This window comes from Perca flavescens, chromosome 7 (assembly GCF_004354835.1).
Source record: "Perca flavescens isolate YP-PL-M2 chromosome 7, PFLA_1.0, whole genome shotgun sequence".
In the NCBI taxonomy this organism is placed as follows: Eukaryota; Metazoa; Chordata; class Actinopteri; order Perciformes; family Percidae; genus Perca; species Perca flavescens.
In genome coordinates, this window is record NC_041337.1 from 5793592 (window position 1) to 5816347 (window position 22756).

General features: G+C 40.9%; 3 protein-coding genes across 4 annotated transcripts in view; 1 reads left to right on the forward strand and 2 right to left on the reverse strand.

Moving 5' to 3' along the window:
• The window catches only part of vwa5b1 (von Willebrand factor A domain containing 5B1), a 30142-nt gene extending 23354 nt beyond the window's left edge, over positions 1–6788 (reverse strand). Inside the window, exons 1-7 of the mRNA XM_028582021.1 lie at positions 6651–6788; positions 5627–5783; positions 5281–5442; positions 4195–4414; positions 3280–3434; positions 1923–2054; positions 494–618 (exon numbers count right to left, since the gene is read on the reverse strand). Of these exons, the coding sequence (XP_028437822.1) occupies positions 494–618; positions 1923–2054; positions 3280–3434; positions 4195–4414; positions 5281–5442; positions 5627–5765 (933 nt within the window). The 5' untranslated portion in view covers positions 5766–5783; positions 6651–6788. The remainder of the gene's footprint in view (positions 1–493; positions 619–1922; positions 2055–3279; positions 3435–4194; positions 4415–5280; positions 5443–5626; positions 5784–6650) is intronic.
• Positions 6789–12532: 5744 nt separating this feature from the next.
• On the forward strand, positions 12533–20206 carry ddx19a (DEAD-box helicase 19a). 2 transcript variants are annotated; one of them, XM_028583692.1, is made up of 11 exons: positions 12533–12814; positions 12991–13054; positions 13159–13351; positions 13471–13563; positions 15553–15655; positions 15754–15868; positions 15987–16164; positions 16537–16774; positions 19039–19201; positions 19310–19501; positions 19596–20206. In XM_028583692.1, the coding sequence occupies exons 1-11, from the start codon at positions 12752–12754 to the stop codon at positions 19655–19657; spliced, it is 1464 nt and encodes a 487-aa protein (XP_028439493.1). In that variant the 5' UTR covers positions 12533–12751; the 3' UTR covers positions 19658–20206. The 2 variants fall into 2 exon arrangements, with proteins under 2 accessions (XP_028439493.1, XP_028439494.1); XM_028583693.1 differs by lacking the exon at positions 19039–19201.
• Positions 20207–20345: 139 nt separating this feature from the next.
• ubxn10 (UBX domain protein 10) lies at positions 20346–22712 on the reverse strand. The gene has a single exon (XM_028583800.1). The coding sequence runs from the start codon at positions 22411–22413 to the stop codon at positions 21646–21648; it is 768 nt and encodes a 255-aa protein (XP_028439601.1). The 5' UTR covers positions 22414–22712; the 3' UTR covers positions 20346–21645.
• Positions 22713–22756: the final 44 nt, after the last annotated feature.

The following is a 22756-nucleotide window of genomic DNA, read 5'->3' on the forward strand; positions in this document are numbered from 1 at the left end:
TACAGATTACAATTTTTCATACCCTTCCTGTCCAGTGAAAATCACGTAACTCCAAATTTGGTGATTTTTAACTGGAATGTTTCTGATAATCTGGAGGATAAAGTGGGTTTTTTTCAACAGTCGTAGTTCAAATAAGCACAACCTTTAACATCTACAGCAGTACAAATGCAACACACACACAATATAAGCAGTAATATTGATCCAAAATCATCATATGTAATAGTGAAACACTGTCAGGGAACGTTTGTCTGCAGAATGACTACATTTTACCAACAATACTTTTACTCGAAGAGTATTTTCACAGTGTGCTATTAGTACTTTTACCTAAGTAAAGGATCTGAAGGATGTATCGTATCATCATCGCTGCAGCTTCACAAAAATAGTATCTGTGGCAGTATATTGTGCTGCTGTGAAGTCCTTACCACTCTCCTGGTGGTATAATAGTGTTGCAATCAGTTCAGGTACATGGTGCGGATGTCAATGACACACTCACTTTCCTCTCATTGCTGGAGTCCTTCTTGGTGGCCTTGATGAAATCACTGCGGCCGTGAAGATACTCATCATACTCGTCCTGCGTCATGTCTCCGTTCTCAATCAGCACATGTGGCAGATGTGGCTCTAAAGTGACACAGTTGGCCAGGACAAAGACGTTACTATAAATATTAATAAGCAGATAGACAGTGCAGCAGTGTGGTGTTCTGTAGTGCAGAATTATCCCCATGTTGATGTGAGATTGAAGAGGTGGTTGCATATAAAGATGCTGTATCCCAGCTGGGTCTCTAGACAACAAAATTAGCTCTAGTGGTTGAGTGAATACTGGGGATTTAGGATTTCTTAAAAAGCATAGATTTCAGTTTTCGCATAAAAATGCCTTGCATTAAAAGGCTTACATTTTATTTACAAAGGTCCTAAATATTTTTTTTGTTTAGTTGGCTATAAAAATCCCCCAGTACTATTGATCTAAACCTCTGACCCTATGTAAAATCCACATGTGGACCTTAAATAGTAAGTTACCTTTTAATTGGTTTATCCATCTGTCCATTATCTGCTGCTTATCCAGGTACAGGTACATTTTTAATGATTCATTCATGATATTACTTGGAATTGTTATATACTGCTGGAAAGTACTGACAGAAATGGGATATAAATTGTCAATAAATGAATGCATTTGGTGAATAATTTTCGGCCTTATTATCCCTTCTGGTTTCATTAATATATTTTTCTTACCTTGGCTATGAAAAAGCCAATAAATTGTCTATGTGGTATTGAATATGTCTTACAAAGTCTCAAATTTAACTTGCAGAAACCTTGTAATTTATATGGCCATTAATCAACCAAGCTTATGATAAAAAAGAAAAATAGACTGCTCCTTTCTGGGGTTTTTTGTTTTGATTATTAGTAGGCCTATAGCTCTGCCTGTAATGCATCTCAGTTCCCTCATTCTCTCTGCTCGAGCTTAGCATCCATGTTGTGATTGAAACTGCAGCATCAGTCGGAGTTGAATTAAATTGCCTCGCAGTGGCAGCAGGTCTGTTTGTGAACCAAACTTTCATAAGAGGGCTATTGGATCAGCAAGTCCGGGGCTCATTCCTGCCTGCCTCTGGGAGACAACTGGCTCACACATAGTGTAGGTCAAGACGGCAATGAGAGAAAGAGGCGAGAGAACGGGGGAGGGGGGGGGGAAGACCTGACACTGCACACCCACACAATGCAGTCTGACTCCGCTGGCATGTCAGACAACAGGAGGACCACAAAGTGAGCCGGTGAATCACCTCGCAAATGATCTGATTATTAAAAAAATGCTGTAAAAGAAGCTCGACGAGGCTGGAATTAAAAACATGGGAGTATTGCACTTGAGAGGAGAGACTCATTAATTAATTACATGGTCGTGCTGTAAGTGAGTTCTGAAGCTGTGGACCTACCACTGGGGTAGATGAGGATTTTGACAGGACAGTCATAAGTGTACTTGTCAGCCAGAGTGATAACGATGCTTGTGGCAGAGCGAGCCAGAGGGTCTGCATCAGCTCGGATAGCGTGAGACGGGCTCTCTACACCTACGCAGAGAAACAGAGACACAGCAGATGGAATAACCAGTGCCCCCCAGTAATAACAGTAATAACAAACCAACAGGTCCCATTGAAACTACGATCACATTTATAAGAGCAAGACACTTCCAAAAGATTTGAAAAGCAAGATAACTTATGCACTGATGCCTTCAAGTGCTGTTGCAGTTTGAGCAAACACAAAGAATAAAATACCAGCAACTACTGTATGAGTTATAATATGAAGATTTGGTTTAGCTCAAACCACTAAGTTGTCGAGTTTAAAGAAATAGTTTGACATTTTGGAAAATGTGCTTTTTAACCCTTGTGTTGTCCTCGGGTCGAATTTGACCCGTTTTCAAAGTTTTCTATATCAGGGTTTCTTTCAACCAAATTGCCTAACATATAACATGGATGCATGGATGTACGCTGTACATCCTCTGATCTTAACTATTAGTTAGTTTGTTTGTTTTTTTTAAATGAAAAATTTGGTATAATGTTATATGAATTAGGTTTATTGAACAGCAATATAAAAAGCGTTGAAATAAGTGACAAAAACGTTTAAAAACAGTGTCAAAAGCATTGAAAAAAGCGACATAATCGTCAGAAAGAGCACCAAAAATTCAACTTTGACCCAGAAGGACAACAAGTTCATGATCGAAGGGAAGACAACACAAGGGTCAGAGACATTTTTTTTGCTGCGAGGTTGATGAGACAATCGATACCACTCTCATATCTGAAAGTGGTATCGATCTTCTAAAGTAACTCACGCACAAGCAAGAAAGTGAATTAGCGTTCCCAAACGGGGGTCTCTCTGTCAGCTAAGTGGTCCTTGGCATAAAAACCATTGAAGACCCCTGCTTGAACAAGTTTAGTGTTGCCCAATAATGTTCCCAATTCACAGCTATTTAAGAGCATTCAGTACTGTGTGACATAAACACACACTAACTGCGAACACACAAAAGGACAGTGCTTTTTTCCCCCCTTTTCACCACAGGATACGTCACAATTACAACTACTTACTGCACACATGAGAGCTTTCAAGAAACACTGAAATGCAATGCGTGATTACAGAATAGCTTGAGCAATCACACCTGACGTACCATTACATAAAGTGGCAAAAACATATATTTCTAGATACAGCAGCTCATGGGTGCAATTCCACGCTTGACAAGTGGATTTTCCCAAAGAGAATACAGCCATCAAATATATCACTAGTATTGGGTAATTCTCTGACCTGCGAGGAGATAAGGAGCCCGTATCTCCAGCTGGAAGTTAAACTCGTAGTCCATGGAGTTGATGGCCTCCTCCTCCAGCAGTGAAGCCAACCACAGCTGAGGGGAGTTGGGAGTTTGATCGTGAGGACTTGAGGCACAACTATGCCTGTCCCGCCTAAAAGCAGCAAAGCACAACTAACTTCAAATGGAGCCATCTTGAATGAACATATACTGTCAAATGTTAGCGTAGTCAGTTTCCATCCATACAAACATGCATTTGGGCCCTAAAGTTCCAGTTGACAGTGACAAATCCAATCTAAAGTATGCCAACATTGTAACAAGTAACATGTAATATTAAAGGTCCCATGGCATGAAAATTTCACTTTATGAGGTTTTTTAACATTAATATGAGTTCCCCCAGCCTGTCTATGGTCCCCCAGTGGCTAGAAATGGTGATAGGTGTAAGCCGAGCCCTGGTTATCGTGCTCTGCCTTTGAGAAAATGAAAGCTCAGATGAGCCGTTTTGGAATCTGTTTGTTATGAGGTCATAATAAGCAAGGTTACCTCCCCTTTTTCTGCTTTGCCCGCCCAGAAAATGTGGCCAACCCATGAGAGAGAGAGACATCATGGCTTTCAAACGAGAAAAGTGGCAGTTGGTCAAGGCCACACCCCCACCCTCCACCTTGCCCCTCTTACTCTCCTCCTCAATAGCTACAGACACAGAAATGGCATATACTAAGGAAAGCTCATTGTGGGACTGGCCCTTGTGGCTGTAATTCTGCACCAAGGCTGAATTTCGGGAAAGAGACTTCAGATACAGTATTAGGGGACCACTAAGGTCTATATAAAAGCATCCAAAGAGCACCATGTCATGGGACCTTTAACAAGACACTGGCTTTTATATTGTTTTTATGAGCATATCGGTTTTTTCTTACGTTCTGGAGAAGTTTGGGGATAGTCCCTGCTCCTCGTTGATGGTCCTCTGTACCCGAGGAGTACACACCGGTGGGGACGAGACCCTGATGCCTCCGTTGGGCAGGGTGGAGAGCTCAGCCGAGGTACTAACCAGAATATGGACCGTCTCCATGGGAGGGATGAGCCCGAGGTTAACCACTAACACTGTCCTCTCCAAATCCTCATCAATCACTATGTGTCCTGTAACACCAGACTAGATTAGTGACCAGCCATATTGCATACAGTGTATATATACATTAGCACAAATGTCTGATTCTCAAGGTGCCAAAGCTAATGCAAAGCCGTCCAGAAAGTTTTCTTTCATGCCTAAAACAGATTTTAATGTTCAGATATAGAGTGTGATACGGGCTTCTTTGTTTAGGTGAAGTACCACACTGTAATGTTATTATAATATCACACCATTATATTGTATCACTTCCCTTGCATCTATCCAAACCTAACCCATAATAATTCTGTCCATAAATACTGCCCATGTTACTGAAGACTTAAAGAAGTACTAACACCAATTTAGTATTGCACTTCTATAAAGTTTGGGGACTTTGTGAGAGACAGATTTAAAAAAAAACAGATGAGCAGAGGCAGTTAAATTATTTGACTTTTTAATATGAGTACGCAATCTTTCCTTAAACCTGTCTTGAAATGTCTTCCACAGCCCTCACTCTCATTTTTTAATAACAGCTTTTAAAATGTTGTAGTCACACTCCTCATCCAAGATAACCCTGATAGCATAACACTGAAGCACTGGACTACCCCCAAATTATGTTTTTGGGGTGCAGCACAACAAGCTGTAAACACAACATTGACGTACAACTTTTAAGCTGTCCTGAGGGAAATATCTGTCTCTCTAGCTGCTAAATGCTCCACTATGTAGGCTGTCTGTCGTTTGGTGCTGAGCAGGTATAGCGTACGAGGGGTTTATAGGACTTTTTGTCATTGAAAACAGCTGCCTGCTGCTGCTGCTGCTGCTCCTGGAAGCAAGGTTTCACCAACAGTAATTTGATCAATTGCTAATATAACAATATTGATTAGAGCAGCTTTAATCTTACCGCTGCCACTCTGAAGGGCTCCATTGGATGTGTTGCAGCAATCCTGATAACAGTCGTCAAGTTTTGCCTTGTCTTTGATTTGAAGTGTTATAATCTGACTGGATATCATAGACTCAAACCCCACAACAATAGCATTTTCCTCCAGTGGATAAATGAAGATCCCTAAAAGGCCGTTAGAGTGGAAAAAAATAATTAAGGGCATGAACCAGAGGCAGCAAACAAGCAGCTACACATTTCCAGTCAATAATTTTACAAGTGTTTCAGAGCATAAGGTTGGTTGAAAGTGGCTAGCGTTCCTAGTCTAGCTGAAATAAACAACTTAGTCTCCTGTAGCGTACACACTCACCCTCAATTGCATGATCCTCAATATTTTCATAGGTCATAGAGGCTGTCAAGGCCAGAGTATAACCCCTGACACAGGAAGTGATATCAGAGACACTGAGGGGCAGAGCAGTCCGGTTCTCCTTGTTAATGAGTCCTGGCATGGTGCTGGTTTTAGGAATCTGGTTTGTTGCCACACAGAAAAAAAGACAAAAAAATATCATCAGATAATGATAATGATGGCATTTCAGACACAAAAGCTGTCACAATTAAATAAATAACCATATTAATGAATTATGTTAGATGTATGATTTAAACAACAATTGAAGAAGTATTTAAAATGTAACTCTTTATTATGGCATGTTATTCCATTATTCTTAACAAAGTTTTATTTCATATTTATTATACAATCATTTCTCCACCCTCCCTAATCCCAATCACATTCCCCCCGCCTCTCAAGCTAGCTCAACAAACTTAATGTAGCCAGTTAGCTCCTGTTAGCTCGAGAAACCACAACGTCCGAAGCTATTCTGAACCAACCGACTAGCTGCTGCTGTAAATAAAGACAGACACAGATAGAAACTAACATCTCGTTTTATTTATTTAGCTTAACAAAGCTGGTAATGTCATATCAGCTGGTGGCTGTGTGGCACAGAGGATCATCCTTCAACCACAAGATTGGCACCATGTCATAGTGTCCTCGAACACTGTAACCCAAGTGTCTCCCTCGCACGATGCTATGTGGCCATCCACTGTTGCTAATGCTTAGGATGGGTTAAATGCAGAGATTGAATTAAACTATGTTGTGCTGCACAGTTGTATGTGACGGTTGATGTGATGACAATTGTAAGTTTTAAGATTGAAGAGGACTTCTACTTTGCTGGTAACTAGCTAGGCTGTGAGCTTCTGAGCTTATTCTGCACGGTGTGGTGTGTGTATGGCGGAAGAGAGAGGACCCAAATGCAGAGGGAGGCAGGCAGGCAGGAGATGGTTGAACTCAGAGATTTAATATAACAAAAAAACGGCAGTACAAAGACTGGAAAACTCACGAAAACCACAAACTGACGGGAAAAACACGGCAGGAGCAAACTGACACACGCAGGAAGAAACGCAAGTCACAGGGAAGAACACAAGACGATCTAACAAGAGACAAAGGGAACACAGAGGCTAAATACATGAGGTGATGAGTAAATCAGGAACAGGTGAGACACATCAGGGCGGGGCAGGGCAATCAACAAAGGAGGGAAAACACAGGAAGTAAATTGGACAAGACAAGACAGAAAACAGACTATCAAAATAAAACAGGAAACAGAACATAAACAGGGTCAGTCACAACAGGGAACACAACAAACTATATACAGACCACAATACACAAAACAGGATACATCAACACAACAGGGAACAGAAATATACAGAATGAATATACAAACACAGGAAACATACAGAAATCAATAATACAGGCAACAGAAATGAACAAACAGTTAACAGAAATGTTCATAGCCATCACACATGGAAGTAAATAGCCTGTGAGTCAGACTTCAGAGTTGTGTGTTCCTCTGAGGAACATCTTTAGAAACCAAACCAAGACGAGGTAACTCTGAATTAACTAGCTAACGTTAGCTACAAACCCCGCCTAGCTAGTTAGCCAGCTAGGGAGGTTACATGTGCAGCCTCGTTAAGATAAATAATCAAAAGGGTGATATTAGAGTCTGTATTTTTAAAGCAGTGGCTAGATCATTGATTCAGAATAAGTTAGGCATTGTTGTTGCTCTAGCTAAGTGTTAACTGGCTAAATGGTAGCACTTGTTGAGCCTGCAGGGGCATGAGATCAATGATAAGTGATATGAAATTTAAAAAAATTCCATTATGAAATTAAAAAGTGGAATGAAACAAAGTGTTATTGTGGTAATATGTCATTATAAAACACTGCATAATAATAGCTTGACTTTTAATAATTTCTTAAATTATTTCACAAATTATGGTGTAATTTACAGATTTTACACAGTTTCAACATGTGATTCTTTATTCTGTAATTACGTAAGTATTTTTTTCTTTTCTCCCTCCTTTTTACCACGCCTGTTACTAAGCATTAACATCAAACACACAGCAGGGTCTCATTACTGCTGCTTTCCTAACCAGAGATCTGTTTCCTGCCCAGGAACTACAGATGTAAATCAGATGTAAATCATAGCTGCTACTGTACAACTAAGATGTGCACTGTCCCTATTACATAAATAAATTACATACAGACTATAAAACTAGATGAAAGCAGATGTAAATCCATTGCAGCAGGTTTTATTGATATTTCAACCTTTATTAATCTGTAAGGGTATGATGAAAAGCAAGGACCCTTAGGATGGGTGACACAGGTACTTAGAACATTTGAGATAAAGGCCGCAGCAATAAAGAAGAATGCAGGGTGATATCATCATTACAACACACCTACAATGTACAACAACAACAACAGTATTCAGTGCCATGTGAGGTGAAAAAAGAAACTTCAGATACATGAAGAAATATTTTAGGAAGAATGAAGAGCCACTAATTATGTAAGTTATACAATGCAATTATCTGTTGCTTCAGGGCTGTGTCTCATTGTTAATGTCGTCTCCGCCACCAGCAATCTTGGTTATCTGCTGTCAAGGGTCTGTGCCTGCTGCACGACCAGAGCCACAGCACAGGCTTGATATGAAGTGTTATGACGAAAGCAATTTCCATAGAGACAGCTCTGCTTGCTTGCTTGCTTGTTTAGCTGCAGACTGACCAGTAATGTGCCTTTATTTATGATACTGTGACTGATTGCAATAAAAACACCGGGCAAAACCACACAAACCACAAAATCCCATTCACTTAGAAGACTCAAACTGCTTCGACTAATCTCCACAGACACAACTTTTACACTCTGTGGCTACACAAGAGGTCCTTCATAATCAATGAAAAATTCAATCAGTCTTTCTAAAAGTCCATCTGACGTTTTAGGCACCACATGGTTATTTATGGCGAGGAAAAGGTCATACAGATGAAATTACAGACTGGCTGTCTGTCTCAACAGTGCCATCATGTGTCCAGTCAACCACAGATTGAGACGCAAACAGGAATAAATCCCTTTGTCCCTCTATACAAACTGCATCTCCTCGTACAGGTGGATAAAAGAAAGACTTAATTCAGGCACAGCTGGTCTGCAAACTATCCCAATGCTGTCAGTGAAAAGATGACAACAGAAGTGCTGAGATACAAACACTGAACGTCAATAACTGTGAAATGAAAGCTATAGCGCGGACAAAAGGTGATGTGAAGTCAAATTCTGAATCACTTAACAGTATGTGTAAAAACAAAAGCTACATATCCCCGAGCTGCATGACAGGTGGTTTTCCGAGGCATCCCTTTCTTTACGGTATTTAAGCTCATAGTAATTAGTGTTAAAAGTAGCAGTCCCAGGATGATTTTTGTCCCGGTTGACTCAGTCACATGAATCACCCTGCCTCCCTCCTGGGTTTGCTAAAAGACCACCGAACCATCAACTCTCAACATTTCCCATCAGCGTTGCCACACTCCTCTGCACTCATTAGTGTCAAAACAGAGAGCAGATGCTGTGGTAACCACCTGTTGAAACAGTGTCTTTCATAACTGTCTGCACTGTAAAAATCAAGACCAACAGTAGTACTTTTACTTATCTGACTGGCTGACCTTTTCTTCATTTCAGACAAATGACAGGAATGTGTAATATATGCATCATCAGAGAGACACACTGCGGCATTGAAATGCATCAGATATGATCACAGCATCAGCCTCATTGTCTTACCTTTCATTTGGTTCTACTGGGTATGCAGCGGGGATCTCTCTGTCAGAAGTCCACTTATCATGAGAGATATCCTCCTCCTCCTCCCCGACCTCTATCAGCTCCCCTTTTTTGTTCTCTCTCTCTCTCTCTCTCTCTCTCTGTGGCGTAGAGGGAATAGGAGCGCAGCCACAGGTGGCAGAAACTACAAATGCAGTGGCTACAATGGACGTACAATGCAAAGAAAGGAAAGGTAGGCAGGAGCTTCAGCAGCAGTTCAATCAAGTACAGCAACATGTGGTTGCAAAAACTGTTTCATTTAATCTCCACCTCCCCTTCTTCATCCTCTTCCCTGTGGAGGCTGGAGTTGGAGGGCTTTGACAGAGAGAGAGAGAGAAAGAGAGAGAGAGAGAGAGAGAGAGAAGGGGGAGGTGTGGGGGGGGTGGGGGGCTGAGACAGAGGGTCCAGTTTTTCCAATAAACATCCCCCTTCCCATCAGATGCGCATTCAGAGCATCAGCAGCACCCACTCACTCCAGCAGCCCTCCCTGACATCGATGACAGGATCCATTCAGGTATCCTTTATATGAGCCATGGGATCAGAGTGTATTACATGGACTCTAACACCGGAGTGGAAAAAAAGGCTCAGAGGGACAGCAGTACATGGCTCCCTCATATCACCCATGATCTCTCTCTCTCTTCCTCTCTCCGGTGTGATTGGAAAAACTCCTAATGTTTTAAATCAATGTAGGCGCTTGGCTGTCTCTATGTTTTTGTGATCACTTGGTTTGATCCATCTGTTTTCTTGCGAGGTTACCATGACAATTAATATGTGTAATATATGTCATCATTTTGGTTGCCGTGAAAATATACTGTGTGTGTGTGTGTGTGTGTGTGTGTGTGTGTGTGTGTCTTGGCTCAGCATCCGCCTCCAAATTGAATTAACTTGCAGCCAATAAAACCAGGTCTGCACACCCACCTCCGTTCCCTCATTCCCTATTCCCTCTCACCGTCTATCTGTTTCTCAACCTCTCAAACATGGCCACACACCAACTAACACGCGCACACACACACACACACACACACACACACACACACACACACACACACACACACACACACACACACACACACCACAGCTCATTCACTTTCTCTCTGTCTCACAGCAACCAAATAGTAGGACTGAAGAACATACATTCCTCTTAAATGTGCAGGTTATTGTTTTAGTAACAAATGGTGACATAAGTGACTTTGAGCTATAGGGTTGCGGTTTCATTATAGATGTAGATTATTTTCTTGATTATTTGTTCTATAATTTGTTAGAAAATAGTGACAGTTGATCGAAAACATTCCTTAAGCTCAAGGTGATGTAAGGAAATTACTTAAGAAAGCCCAGCAGCGCTGTTGAGGAAACTTAGAGCTTTTAGCGTCAGCAAGGACATTTTAACCGTGGCTTACCGGTCAATCATTGAATCCATACTCACTTACAAGAGCTTAGCAATGCCCTCACCATCAAACACAAAACAAAACTTGCACAAATAACAAATCAGGCCAGCAAGATAATAGCCCCCCAAAAAAAAAAAAAAAAAAAACCCTCCCTAACAGAACTTTACACCAGTCAGTACCCAGGAAAGCCACTATAATCACACAGGATCCCACCCACCCCCTTCACCAATCGTTTCCGTTACTGCCATCGGGTCAACGCTATAGGGTCATGCCATTTGTACAGAAAAACACATAAACAATCCTTCATTCCCACTGCCATCAGCACACTGAACAGCCAAAACTATAGATGGCATCCAACAGCTCCACTCAGGCTTCTTCTTCCTCTGTTTTTGCATTTTGTACGTCTGCACAGTCAATGTTTGTGATACTGTTTCTATATGTATCTTTTATGTTCATATATGTACAGTACAGTATCTTATGTCATTTGAGCCTGCCCTGTCAAAGACACATTTCTGTCACCTGTGACAGACAATAAAGTTGTTCTTATCTTATCTTAAATAAATTGATTGAAGACAAAGAAAACAAGCAAATCCTTGTATTAGAGAAGCTGGAACCAGAGAATTTTACTTTGACGACTGACTTGTCGTCAAAGTTTGACTGACTGAGTCAACTAATTGTCTCAGCTCTACGGTGAACGGTGAGTCCCATCAAACATGAGGTAATCAAGCATGTTCTTAATTAATGTGGTGAACGGGAAGTTCTGATGAATGTTTTATGCGTTTTAATCTTTTAATTCTCTTCCCATGTCAAGCACTGAGTTCATCTGCTGTGTAAAGGAGCTGAAACGATTAGTCAGTTAAAACATCAAATAAAACATCTAACATCTAAATAAAAGTGGAATGTTGCCTTTAACCCTCCTACTATACGGAAAATAATAATCAATAATCATAAAAATAACAGACAGAATAATGGATAATGAAAATAATCATTATTTGCAGCACTACTGTGAAAAAAGCTATGATAATGAAAATAAATAATTATAGATCGCTTTTCTCAATACTTTACATGTCACAACAAAACAAAAGGCATACAAATAAAATAATATGAACTTGAAAACACTTCAACTCATACAGATTCATATAGAATCAAGAATACAACTGGGAGGGATATGAGGAAACTAAATATAAAAACACTTCAAATGACATCAATAAAAAATAAGATTTATGAAATACAAAGCAAGTGTAAAATAGAAAAATAAATCTGTTATAATGCATATCATGAGCATTTACTGGTTTTTGTAAAAATTAGATTGGTCAATTACCTTATCATGTAGTTGTTATGTAGTCTGTAATGGGTGTGTCAGCAGGTTCACTCAACAAACAGGGTGGGAATGCTACGGTGCCTTCATGTACACCTCATAAGCTTCGTAAATCTAATATCTCATGCATTCAGGTGTTTCTTTTTCGTTCTTAAAACAAATAAACATAGGCAATTTGTTTTTCAGTTGCATAAGAAGATCATGAAAAAAAATAATGTACAGCTTATATCGTTATAATTTTTAAATAGTCATTAAAGGGTAAACCCAATTGTGAATAGGGTTTTTTTTTCCATTTCACCGCAAGCTATGCAACAATATTAATCTTAAAATTAGCTGACGTTAAAGTAACCAGTAGCGTCCTATTTCTCTGCTTTTCATCACTTCGATTGGTTGCTTCTGGTAGACCCAGGTCTTACCAATTGCGATTTTTCCGATGCATCTGAAGGCAGCATCAGTGGTGTGGTCCAGCGGGTCGCAGTTGGTCCAGGTCAGGAGCAGCGGAACGTCGTCACTTCACTTTGACGCACATCATTCACGCTGACATCAAACTTTTGATAAAAAAAGAAATTGTTGTTTCTTTCGAAAGAAACGCACAATTAATGTTTGAAAATGTCCGAAGACTCGTGGGCGGTTGCTGTGGATGTCCAAGAAGCCACAAATCCATCCACACAGGTAAGTTTGAAAGTGACAAACATCTCCAAAAGTCACATCAAACACGGGCTAACTAACTTGCTCATCGTTCGTTAGCAAGTTAGCCAAATGTGCTAGCTACTTATCTGCTTTACACACGCAGTTTGTTGCATCATTTCTTTTTTTTTTTAAGCTGATGATGTATTTTCTCTTGACAGTTTGACTTCTCAAAGAAAGTTGAGCGAGTGCGTGGTCCTCGTAACATAAGAGGAGACATAAATGGTAACTGTTTTTTATAAACATCTTAACCAACGTTACCTAATCATTTTACCGTGTAACGCTAGTTGTGGTGGTTGACGTTTTGTTGGTGTTTCCACCTGTTGCAGGCAACATATTGCCAGAGAAGACTGAAAATGGAGGTTCGAAAAGAGAAGCAGAAAAAGTGGACCTGGCTGAACAGTCCCTGTTGAATAAGCTGATCCGCCGCTCTCTGGTGCGGAACAGAAACCAGGTGGAGGTCCTGCAGCGGGACCCCACCTCTCCTCTCTACTCCGTCAAGACATTTGAAGAGCTGAGGCTGTGAGTTTGACATTGACTTTTAAACACATGTATGTTGTTGTTGTTGTTGTTGTTGTTGTTGTTTTTTTGTTTATTTTTCCTCCTCACACACTATGCTTCTTTGACTTGATGACCAATAGGAAACCTGAGCTACTGAAGGGTGTGTACAACCTGGGTTTCAACAGACCATCCAGGATCCAGGAGAATGCCTTGCCCATGATGTTGGCGCAGCCGTGAGTTCATTTTCATTTGGGAAATGAATTGTCAAAATGATAGATAGATAGATAGATAGATAGATAGATAGATAGATAGATAGATACTTACTTTATTGATCCCCAAGGGGAAATTCAAGGTCCCAGTAGCTTAAAGACATCACATACATCATAAACAGGATGATAAAATAACAAAGAACAAATAACCAAAAAAAACAAACAAATTCACATGAATAATATGGACAATAACAGAAAAAAATCCTAAATAAATAATCCACATGAATGTACCAAGGTATGTATAAGCATGAGACGCTTGCAGTGACAGGGTAGCTAAGGTGCTCTATTAGAGTGTCTGTCATGGTGGTATTGCAAATAAGTCCAATAGTGCAAAGATATGTAGACATAGTATTATTAAAACTATATAGCAGTGCAAGGATAAGTTTGAAAAAAGACCGCATTAAATATGGGCATTATAAGGGAATAAAGTAAAGTAGAATTATTTTCCCAATTAACACCTTTCCCAAGGAAAAAATAGCAAGCTTTTGCTGGTTTAAGCAATTTAAATGTAAGGATTTGTTGATCTTCTCTCCCTTATGTCATTAAATTAATTATCTTTGCTTTTCTTTTTTTTTTCTTTTTTACTATTGGTTTAATTAAATGAGGGACTTAACAACATGATCTTGGATTCTGGGAAATTAATTGTTAGCCATTTTCATAATCAAGCAATTGTGTTTTTGCGATCAAATGTTTTTATTTAGTATAGTCACACAGGGTGGCAGAGCACCATCCCATGGTGCTCTTTCAAATTACAAACAATGTGCTGAGACATAAGAATGCGTCCCAGGACCAAAAAACACAAAGAGGAAAGACAGGAAGGAGGGAGACATAATAAAAACACAACAGTAAGAATGATGTCTGCAGCTTACAAATAAGAAATACAGCAACAGACATACTCACAGACAGAAACAAACAAACAAAAGACATTGACAGAGAGACAGACATAAGACATAATATAATCAAGTAATTGTTAAAGTTGTTTAACAAGGAAAAATACTGAACATTTTCTTGTTCAAGCCCCTAAAATGTGAGGATTTGATGCTCTTTATTTTATACTTTGTTATAAATTGAACTTATTTGCATTTCTGTCAGGTTTGGTCATTGTCATTTGGTGGTATGGCTCTGTTCAGAGGAGTCTCCTGACCTTTCATGAGCACTATGAAAAAGCAGAGAGTCAGGGGACAGCAGCAGCATTAGGGGACGCTCGCACAGTTTAGGACTATTCCCCCATACGAACAGAGCGGCAACGATGACATAGAAGCTTATGCCACGTTATACACAACAAGGTGGAGCTGGGGAGGAGGTGGGTTGCATAGATGCAAGCAGCTGATGCTGGACGCTCAATTTATTTTACAAAATGAGTGACTTGACAACATCATCTTTGGACTCTGTGTTTTTCATCATCTTTGGACTGTGTTTTTCTTTCTCTATTTTCTATCATTTTTATATACTTAATAATTATTCAATTAATCCAAAAAAAATGTATCCACAAAATAAGTAGTTGGTGCCCTATTTTGAAGGAATGTTGGAGGTTGAGCCACTCTTTACTTGACAGCACTTAATCGCTTATCAAGGAGTATTCAATTTAGGACTGCAACTATTATTTTCATTATCAATCATTGAGTCCATTTGTATCTTTGAATTAGACCCCAAGCTGCTGTTTTCAGATGACCTGTTTTGTTCAATCAAACACTCAATCCAAAACTCAAAGATATTCAAGTCACAGTAATATAAAAACTGAGAAAAGCAGTAAATCCTCACAACTGATAACCTGAAACCAGCAAACGATTGATATTTTTGCTTTAAAAATTACTTGAAATCTGCCGATTGACTAATTGTTGCAGCTCTAAAATGGACTGCAACTATTGTCCTTGCAGTAGTTCTAAAAACATTTTTGTGACGTTTGTCAGTGATTTATTCCCCTGTTTGTGTGTGTATTTTCTCTGGCTGTAGACCTCAGAATCTGATCGCCCAGTCCCAGTCTGGCACCGGTAAAACTGCTGCTTTTTCTCTTGCCATGCTCAGCCATGTAAACCCGGACAATAAGTGGACCCAGGTAAGCATAACACGTGATCTGCTGAGCCAGCCAGTCTCCACATTCCGTTGTTGACGCCGATATGCACTCACCATTTAAAAACTGTTTGGTTCTTTCAGTGCCTTTGCATCGCGCCAACATATGAGCTCGCTCTGCAGATCGGCCAAGTAATCGAGCAAATGGGGGCATTGTGCCCTGATGTGAAACTGGCTTACGGCATTCGGGGCAACAGACGTAAGAATGTGACCACAATTGTTATGACATCTGATCCAATTGGCGGCAAAATGGTTATTTCAAGTCATTAGGGAGCCAGTGTTGGTTGTCACTGCATGAAATTCTGCATTCTGTTCAGTGGAGCGAGGCGTCAAGTTGCAGGAGCAGATTGTCATTGGAACACCAGGCACAGTCCTCGACTGGTGCACCAAGTACAAGCTCATCGACCCCAAGAAGATTACTATGTTTGTGCTCGACGAGGCTGATGTGATGATCGCCACGCAAGGCCACCGGGACCAGAGCATTCGGATCCATAGGTGGGTTCCTCTCCGAGACACCTGCCCATTATAACACCTGTCTTTGTCACGTGCAAAAGCCTGTAACAATTACTACACAATTATTTTACGTAATCTCCATTTCTTTGTTCAACCGTTATTTATTGCTAACATTAGCTAAGGTCTTAAGGGGTATGATGGTTGATGGTAATTGTCAATTTTATGTTCATTTAAGAAACAAAATTCTATGTTTTATGACAATAAAGAGGCGTGGTTTACTTCATAGCCTGTGTACCTGTTATTGAAGATGAAGATTTGTGATATAACCAAAATATGCACAGTATTCTGGGATTTGTTCAAAACGTTAGTTGTTTGAATAGCATCTCTTGTCGCATTGTGTCCCTCTTTGTACAGACAGCTGACGAAGGACTGCCAGATGCTCCTTTTCTCTGCAACCTTTGAGGACTCTGTGTGGAGGTTTGCAGAGCAGGTGGTTCCCGATCCCAACATCATCAGGCTGAAGCGTGAGGAGGAGACACTGGACACAATCAAGCAGTTCTACGTGCTCTGTAGGGAGAAGGAGGACAAGTTCACAGCACTCTGTAATCTTTATGGGAGCCTTACCATTGCACAGGCCATGATCTTCTGCCATGTAAGTCAGCTCTTCTAATCCCGCTTAGTACACACTTCATTACGATGACAAATCAAAACTTTGAAGTGGTTGATAGTAAAATGTTTTAGGGATACAGTATCAACAAAGGTTTTAGACTGTAATACATTTGTACAATGATTACAGTGTTGACATTTATATGACCCTTTGGGTTTAGATCCCAACCAAGTTTGTTGGCCTTCTGGTTTCAAATGGCTGCGGACCAGTTTGTCTCGAATTGTAGGACATCTCCTGAAAGTGACCAAAGGTGGCTCAGGAAACAACTGGCCAAGCACCTCATCACTTTCAATAATACCCCAATTTTTTCTTATTATTCTCTTAATCTGGTCTGCCTCTGTACTATATGTGGTAACAAAAATGGGTCTATCTTTTGTTGGCTTAGGTGGATTTCTTTGTAGAAGTGATATCCTATTTGCAGACTTAGCCCGGCTGTATGCTTTCTGGAGGGTTGTGTTTTTATAACCCCGTTCCTTAAAGCGTGACGTCATCTCTACAGTTTACTATCAACCACTTCATAAGCTGTAAAACAGTATTTGTTATATACAGACTGGAATGCCCTGAATGCAAAGTGTTCTATATAGGAAGGACTAAGAGGCGTTTAGGACTCCCTGACGAAGGCTTGTATGCTGAAACGCGTCGGAGTACTTTAAGATTTATGATGACTAAGCCATAAATAAAGGCTTTGTATTTTTCTAAAAGAGAGTGCCTTGGAGTTTCCTTTTTGGTTTCTACATTATGATTATCCCATCCAAAGAGCACCTCAAGCTAATTTTTTGAGTCCTGGAAGCGCTCCGCTACAGACATTTGGTATTGGTGATTGTTCTAGTTATCTCCATTGTGCTTGCATTGTGGTCCGATCTTAATATGCAAATTAGTTAGGCAGGGCTGGAGGACTTGTCAACAAACTTGTCACGTCCCACGTGAAGGCAAGCAATGCTGCTGTTTGGGCTCTTCTTTTTTCCTGTAGAGAGCAAGTATTAGGCATTCATTTTGAAAAATCACATTTTGCGAGGCAAGACTTGCTAGCCAGTAGAACGCAAATTTCGGTTCCTCATTTCGGTTCCGGCTGAAATATTTTCCCTCTGTCGCTCCGGACAGCGACGGACTCTTTTTTTTAATTTATTTTTTTCTCCCTTTTCTGCCAAATGGCGCGTGTACCCGCTAGCAGTGTGAAGTGCGTGTCCGTGCTATTCTCCAACATGCACTCTACAATCACTGCTGATTGGGCTCACCAAAACGGACATAAAAGCATATTAACCATTCACTGCATGTGTATATTTTTTTATATATATACCTGCCGTTATTACGGATGTTTTTTTCTCCCCCCAATGCACCTTACCTATAACTGAGTAATAAATTATTCACTCCTCCGCCTATTTACAGTACAGTTCAACACACCTGCAGAACAGCCGCCCCACACCAAACACCTGCAACCGTCTACACGTCAATACTCACATTTGCGTGTCAATGTTCAGCATCCGTAAAAAAAACATCCGATTTCACAGTCAAGGTAATAAAAAGTGTGCGTCCTGGTCACTCTTCAGTTACAGTACGGATTGCATTTCCACCTGGCTCAGATCTGATCACAAAGCGAGCCAAGCCACTTCTAATGCAGTTACACCCTTCATTAACATGTTGTTGTTTTTTTCAAGATAGGATATCCAGATACAGATTGCATGTTAATGCCAAATGTAAATGGGGTCTTGAATTTTGATAAATTGACAGATGAGATCTTTTTGTCAGTAGAACATCCTGAATAAGCCAAAACAAAGTATGATCTTAACAACACATCCGAAAAGGACTTGTCACAAAAACAAATTTAAATTTAAGTTACATTCAAGCCATTGCCAGATGAGTTGCTACAAAGCTAATTAAGACTATCGGCTCCACGCAACGCTGTGTTTCTCAGTACGGCTGTGTTCCGAAGATTGTGTCATCCGGTGAGTTTCTCGTGCAGAAGCTCGAGTGAAGATAATTAACTCTTCTGAAGAGTCTGTCATGTTTATTTGATCCTTGCATAGTAGCAACTGCATGGGGGGGTGGGCTCGTGCATGATCACAGAAGGCTGTATCATATTGACGTGCCAGCGGTGGTGTTGTCATTACTTATTATTCCTCATCGGGGACACTATACGCCCTATAGCTTTAAATACGTTTTTTTTTCTTTTCTTCAATTCCAGGAAAATGTCCCCAAACTTGACAGGATGTAGTATGAGCAATTCAGTTTAGCAGGTACTTTTTCTTCAGACTCGCAAGATGGCTGCTTGGCTGACTGCGAACCTGACAAACGAGGGTCACCAGGTGGCGTTACTGAGCGGGGAAATGACCGTGGAGCAGAGAGCTGCCGTCATCGATCGCTTCAGGAACGGCAAGGAGAAGGTCCTGGTGACCACAAACGTGTGCTCCAGGGGTGAGGGGCGAGACTGAGAAATGAGAACGTCTTCATGGTGGGAGGTGAGGCTGTATATACATATATATGTATATATCTCCAACCCATTTGCGGTTCTGCTTATTACAGGTATTGACGTGGAACAAGTGTCACTTGTGGTCAACTTTGACCTCCCTGTGGACATGGATGGGAACGCCGACAACGAGACCTACCTTCACCGGATTGGCCGCACAGGACGCTTTGGCAGAAGGGGATTTGCCGTCAACATGGTTGACAGCAAACACAGCATGGATGTCATCAACCAAATTGAGATGCATTTCAGTATGTTCCCGTTTCTTTCAGTTTGATCATGTAAAAACGCCCAAATGTTAAGGCTCCAAAACGTGACTTTTATCTCTCCGTCTTTCTCCCACAGACCGGAGAATCACGAAACTTGACACGAGCAATCTGGAAGAAATGGAAAGCCTGATCAGCTGAATGCTTCGCTACGAGCACTACCAAATCCTGACGCCGTTAGACGTGTTACCTCATATTTGACCTGAGTTCTTTCCAGGGTTTGTTTGCATTTTATTGTTTACAGAAGAAAGATGCATACTAATATTGACAATGCAGACATATTAACTATGCAGACTTATTTCACGGCCGTCATTTTTGCCAAAGTTCTTTAATTTGATGTGTCCGGCTTTGATCACTGAAGTCACCTTAAGCCTTTTAAGCTGTCTCCCAGAGACTATAAAGCAATCACTAGCTGTTAAAATGGCATTTAAGAAGAGGAGTGGTGATAATGTTTGTTAGATAATCTGAGGTGAATTCTTACTGTAGGATGTGTCATCTATAGATCAAGGTTGAGTTCAGATAAAATATCCTTGAGTGACTTGAAGCATTTTAAGGTTTAAATGCCTATTTCAGTCGTAGGTGTAGTTGACGGGTTTACTGATAACTTAATTTGATCAATGACTGTGAAGCCAGAGCTGTTGCTAATTTTTTTGTGTGCTTAAAAAAATAAATATATTATTGCATATTAAACTTGCTTTGGCACCTTTTTATCAAGTTAAACCATTTATATTTCTAAAAGAATGAACCAGTTGCTCAGAACCTTTTTATTAAACATACAACAATGGAAATATATTTCTTCAGGGAATATACATTCATATGTTCAAAAGATAAGAAGCCTGTTACCTCCAAGTTCTCTGCACTTTAGTGTCTGAGTTTTTAGTCATATCGTGGTACTTTCAGTCTTCATAAACAGTTCTTTGCTCAGAACAAAGTGAGGATTGTTTGCAGGTGGCCTTTTCCACAGCAGTCATTTTGACTCTGAAAGACGAGCAATAACGTGCTGCTAATGACATGGACTTTGTTCATTATTATATCATGCTCGCCTGTTCCTACTGCGACGCATCAAATGTGTTCTGTGGAAAAGGCCTATTGTTCCGTCTGTTTAGCGTGCATTGCACACCATTTATTTTTGTCTCTGCGCTAGTGACAAAATATATGTACAAGTCTGTCAAATTTAAAACCAGTCACAGGATTTAGGTATAACTTTTATGTATTTGTGTTTACACGCTTTGAAAGCTGGGCAAAAGTTGTATACAAGTAAAGTACTATTAATTAAACCGTATAGTAGCAACTTAGTAATGTGCTTCTGTGCCTCTGCATCCTAATGAAAGACTTTATTTGGCATATAAGAACATCAACCAAAATGAAAAGAGGTGGAAAATGGCAACAAATAAACAAAGAAAACCTTTTCGTTCCTGCGTTTGTCGGCGGCATTTCTGGTTTTGCTTTAGTATGAAATGCCATATAAACACAAATGAATCAAATGTTCTTCTCGAAGTCAATAACTGGCAGCAGATAAAAATGACCTGCTGTTTTGAATAAAGTCCAGCTTAACTGAAACAGAACTCGTGGTTATATACAGCCACACAGGATACCTTTTAGTGAGCATTCTGTGCAATAGTGCAGCAAAACAAGTTATCAGTTTGATGAATAGATGGTCCTAACTGACCTTAATTTGCTATAGTCAATAAAGTTTACAATAAATAAGCTTGTGTGAACTTAAAAATTCCCATCCAGACATGTTTTTATGTCATAAAAAATAGTCTGCTTTGAATAATAATTTTAGTATGTGTTTTTTCCCCACAAAAAAAAAACAGTAAAACATTCACATTTAATGCACCTTATGGAGCCCCAAAAGTCTGAAAGATTGGCTTTTATCATGTGTCCAACTCCAACATACTGATCCACAGTTGGCTCCAAAAAAATCATGCTGTAGCAGCACAAATGTGAAAACAGCCTTTGATGTTATCAAACTGCACACACACATCATTCTGCACAGTGGAGCTCAAACATCCAAGAGAAGAAACAAAAAGGGAAACACATTTTTGAGTGGAAGAGGGATTTCTTTTTTTCTTTTTTTTTTTAAACACCAGGATGCCAGACTTCAACTGCAAAAAAATCAGCGAAGCTCACTCACGCTCCCCCATACTGCCATTCTGAGAGATGCACAGCACCGATCTGTTCCGGATGCCACACTGGGCCAGGGTCACATCCATGTCTGTGAAGGTCCTGCGTGGTAAATCCATGGTCTCAATGGAGGCCTCTCCATACTTTGCTCCATACATGAGCTCTGCGCTGGCTCTCACCGTCAGCAGAGTGTCTGTGGGCTCAAAGTGCTGCTGGAACCTTCTGCCACATGGTGCTCGGATAGCTAGGAGCAAACTGCCAGCTTCTTTGGTAAGGACTGATCCTGGATCAGGGGGCTTAGGCCAGACCCCAGCCCTCTTATCCACCTCAAAGCTGCTGCTGCTGCTGCTCTGGGTCACACCCTTCACTGTGGGGGGATCTGACTCTCCGTGGCTGCGCCTTGGCCGATGGATAGCATCATCAGACAGACTGAGCTTGGAAATCTTTTTGTCCAGACTTGTCCCGGGGCTCACCTCTGACTGCCTCCCCCCTATGCATGGCAGAACCTTGTACTTGTTTAAGGACTGCGGTGGAGCAGCGGGGGCGTGCTGCAGCATCTGCAGAACCTCATTCTGGCTCAGCTGGCCGGCCTGCCACATTATGGGCTGGGACTGGGAGCGGAGGCTCTTGTCTGGCCTGCTGCACACGGGAGAATCTGGAGACACGGGTGGCCTCTGGGTGCTGCTGCCGCCAGGGTCCCCCGAATACAGAGAGGCGTTTACAGCCGCTCTGCTTCGCCCTTTGGAGGACTTCGGCCTGGTTACATGCATCGATAACAACCAGCTGGCAGCGTTCGCTCTTGCATTGGAGTTCAGAACAGTCTTGTCTGTCTGCCAGTGAAGAGTCCCAGTTGTTTCTTGGCTTCAGTTCTTCACAACAACAACAACAACAACAACAAAAAAGAGTCGAAGAAAAGCATGCCCTGTTGTCTTAAAAGCGGCTTCGCTACGCGGGAGAACGGATGCGTCCTACTGAAGCTACATTTACAAGTTAAAAACGTTTTTTAAAAAATCCCGTTTGCAGTCCCAGCAGGAAGTGCCTCTCCTAAAACGCTAAGCGTCAGCGAGGTTGTCATGACAGTCTGGTTGCCCTGACGACGACTTGGGCATAGGG